This window comes from Gregarina niphandrodes (genome assembly GCF_000223845.1).
Source record: "Gregarina niphandrodes unplaced genomic scaffold scaffold00172, whole genome shotgun sequence".
Lineage (NCBI taxonomy): Eukaryota > Apicomplexa > Conoidasida > Eugregarinorida > Gregarinidae > Gregarina > Gregarina niphandrodes.
Genome location: NW_011645933.1, coordinates 1 through 3,517, shown reverse-complemented (window position 1 = coordinate 3,517; position 3,517 = coordinate 1). Strand labels below are relative to the sequence as shown.

At 55.0% G+C, this 3,517-nt stretch overlaps 2 protein-coding genes across 2 annotated transcripts; both read right to left on the bottom strand.

Annotated features, from left to right (window-relative positions):
* Nucleotides 1-1,723, bottom strand: GNI_219520 (hypothetical protein; the record flags this gene model as incomplete). The annotated part of the gene is made up of 1 exon (XM_011135588.1): nucleotides 1-1,723. A coding segment is annotated over one exon (1,723 nt), but the record flags the coding sequence as incomplete, so codon positions are not given.
* A 69-nt stretch (nucleotides 1,724-1,792) lies between these two features.
* Nucleotides 1,793-3,452, bottom strand: GNI_219510 (hypothetical protein; the record flags this gene model as incomplete). The annotated part of the gene is made up of 2 exons (XM_011135587.1): nucleotides 1,793-3,205; nucleotides 3,279-3,452. 2 exons carry the CDS (start codon nucleotides 3,450-3,452, stop codon nucleotides 1,793-1,795), a joined length of 1,587 nt encoding a protein of 528 aa, XP_011133889.1.
* Nucleotides 3,453-3,517: the final 65 nt, after the last annotated feature.

The window sequence follows — 3,517 nt, the reverse complement described above, 5'->3', positions numbered from 1 at the left end:
GTTCGTTGTGAACCCAACTGGAATCACCTACTCGCAAATAATCCCACAAAGTGACGTGATGCCGGGTCAAGCGTGTCACACAAAACCGTACCTGGCATAGCGTGTGGTAGGCGTGACCTCTTACGTAGGCCAATTCTGGGACGTCACCTCGCCAAGCCCCTTCCACTCGAACGGTGTGGAATAGGTCCTCGAGTGGATCTGTGGTCTCGCGTCGTGTTATCGGCTCATCAGGAGCTGGCGCATACACAAGTGCATATCCGTAAGCGGGGCGGTCGGTGGCACACACCCTTGGCAACCCAGTCGTAGCAATCCCACTAACTCGCGACCAGTCCAGAACTCCACTAGGGTGGTCGTACCCGAAGTCTGACTCCCGGAGCGTCTTTAGGTAGTACCGTGAGGTACGTGTATGAGGCAACAACATGCATTCGCGCACGACCAGGTAGAATGGGTCTTCAGGCCCACGCGGTCCCGCGGGCAATGTACCGAGCAGTGCACACATATCAGCGGGAGTCACGGTCAGTTCATCAGCTGCCATCTTACCGCCGAATAACTCAACCCCACATACATTGGTGGACAGGTGTCGCAAGATGGCCCGCTTTATGTCACTCATGTCTCGTCTCGAGCCGTCACCGAATATCTGCTGTCCGTGCTCACAATCAAGCATCCATCCGACGAGTGGCAGGCTGAAGACATTGCAAGCGTAATCGTGTTGTTCTGCAACAATGACCGCGATGTCATGTGCCTTCAGGTACAGTTCAGAAGCGAGTTCGGTAGGGTTGACCAGCCATGGGGGGGCGCTGGTGTAGGTTAGGATCCCTGCGTCGATGAAGAATCTGGCGTAAGGGTGCACTTCCGGTATAGAGTAGTCGTCACTCAACTCTGACCTACTCACTCCAATGAACGCTGCCTCTGTACCTATCCCCCGGATCTTGTTGGCACTGCGTGTGTCTAAAAGGGGTGTTCCACGTAATAGATAGGTATCAGCACAACGAAAGTCACGTGTTCGGACCGTATTACCATCAGAGGTGTCAGGTGTAGGCAGGCGGAAACACATCAGTCCTGACAATATCAGCGCAGCGTCCCAATCTGCCCTCGCAAACGGCTTTTGTGAGTTTAACCTTTGCAGGAGTGAGAACATGGTCATCGCTAGCTCTCCATATCCGCGTTTGCGCCTGAGGAAGTCAACGATGTCCCCGAAGAGATCATGGGTGAAACCCCTCTCACCTGGCCTGATATCCAGATAGCCGGCGAACGCGGAAGTCGTCAATTCTGGCACGACGTAGATCACATGCCTCGTAGGTCCTTTCACGTGAACGAGGTTCGCGTAGGGGGTCCCCAACTTATCATTCGGGGAAGGTTCAAAACCCTCAGTGTTATACGGGACATTCAGATGGATCAGAGGATAATCTAAGTGGCACAGCGTCCAAGCCAAGATATCATCACGCGACTCTAGGGCTTTGGGGACGTATATGAGCGCTGTATTCCCATCCCTCACTCGGTGGCGCCGCGTATTTGCCTCAGGCGTATCACCTCGGAGAAGCTCCCGCACAGTGATGATCTCCACGTCGATACGTGTCACACCAGCATATACCTCACCGGATAGAGGAAAGGCTCCCCGCATGGTGTCGATCCGCAGGTTACGCGATTCGTTGGTATACAAGGGGTCGGTGTCCGAGACCAAAAACGGATTGGTGCACGAGTAGGAGGTCATAATATATAACATGGCTCGTAATAACCGATCGAGATCACTGTGTTGGTGTAACAACGGGTCGTTGGCTTCAAACTTCCGCTATCATGCTAGAACTGAGTACTTATAAAAGTCACTGTCCCTGTCCGTATGTGCACGCACGGGTTCCTGTTCATTCATACCAGATATATTGCTGAGGGCGGTGCGATACTTGGCCACTAGATCGATGGGAAAGCCTTCCATGCGCCTGGATGCGACGAACAGAGACACTGGGACCTGTGGGACGAGCTGTAGCCTGCCGTAAGCCGCCTCGAGCAACCTTTCCGCAAGTTCATGCACCTCGAGGTTGAGCCCACGTCTGCGCAGATCGTGGATAGCCTCAAAGTCGTCCATTGAGGCGCTGACCACAGTATCCCCATAGAGTGCAACACTGTTGTCAGCATAGGGCGAGCAACCGGTTATACTAACCCCCGCTTCCGAAACTCCGTGGGCCGGGAACAACCACGCCAAGAACAGGGGGTCCCTGGATATGTTATACGCCTGAGGCACGGTATAGAAGACATCGGCCATATCTGGCGCTCGGTGACGTTGGATTGAAGCCTCGGAGACCTCGTCCTCCTCCACACCAGCCGGAATGTCGTCCTCTTCAGGGTCAACGTTAAGACCTATTCGTATAGCGTTGACCCACTCCTCTTCGGTGGGAGCTACTCTCGGCCGCCGCTGGCGAGTGCCTTGGGTAATTATGTCCCACAGCTCCACTAACGGCGTGTGATAGACAACGTCTCGTCCGTACCCCGTCCTGATGCATGTATCACGGTAGCGGGGAGCTGGCTCAGGGCCGTAGTACCATGGCATAAGATTGAGTGCTGCAGCCATCCCCTGAGTATGAAATGGTAATGCCGTGCGCAGCGTGTCGATTCGCTCTATAGCAGCGACTATCTCCCGGTAACGCGTAACGTCTATGCGCGCCTCGATCGTCATGACTCCTTTCACGAAGCCATCAACACCCATTTTACGCACGAGGCTATCCCTCACCAATACCTTATCGATCACACTCGGCTTAGCGGAAGTGAGTGGCATGACGGGCTCAAGCGGTGAGTTGACAACTACGGGGACTGCCGATCCCTCGACGTTGATGGATGTTTTCGAGGTCGTTGCTTCGAGAAAATCTTTGTTATCTCGGAACTCCTGGTATACCCGCGGGTTGTCTATTCTGATGCGGACAGTTCCTTCAATACCCGGTATAACGACATTGCGTGTCTCACGGCATTCGATGACTGTAGAGGAGCTATCCCCTCCACTTGTCGGACTGCTAGGGTCAGCTCTGCCGGGTACTCCGGCAGCATCGGCATGATGTGTAACGCCCACAACATTTTCTCCCATACCAACGGTGCCTGTAGCAGTTCGTTGAGGAACTCGCTGGGCGCGGCCACCCGCGGGTACTCCGCGCGGTGCAGCGCTCGCGTCCGCAACAACTTCCGCATCAACTCTGGCTCCTCGTGGGGAGTCTCCAGTGGACTGTACTCGGACGGGGACTGTCTCGGGGGTGGCAGGGGACCCAGCGGGGGAACTGGGGGGGGGGGGGTGGAACCACTCGATGTTCCTCGGGAACTACCACTCTGCCCGCTGCTATCTTGCGATCTATCTCGTCCCGCATCGCCACGAAGAATCCCTTCAGATTCACCACTTTGCGCACGAACGGCGGACGTTTGGGGGCTGGCCGGCTGTTGACCGTTTCCTGCCTCGGGTCTATGTCTTGGGTCATCCATTAACACTTATTGAGATCTTATAAACTTTCTTATGAGGCACCGTCACTTGTCTACTGCCGTC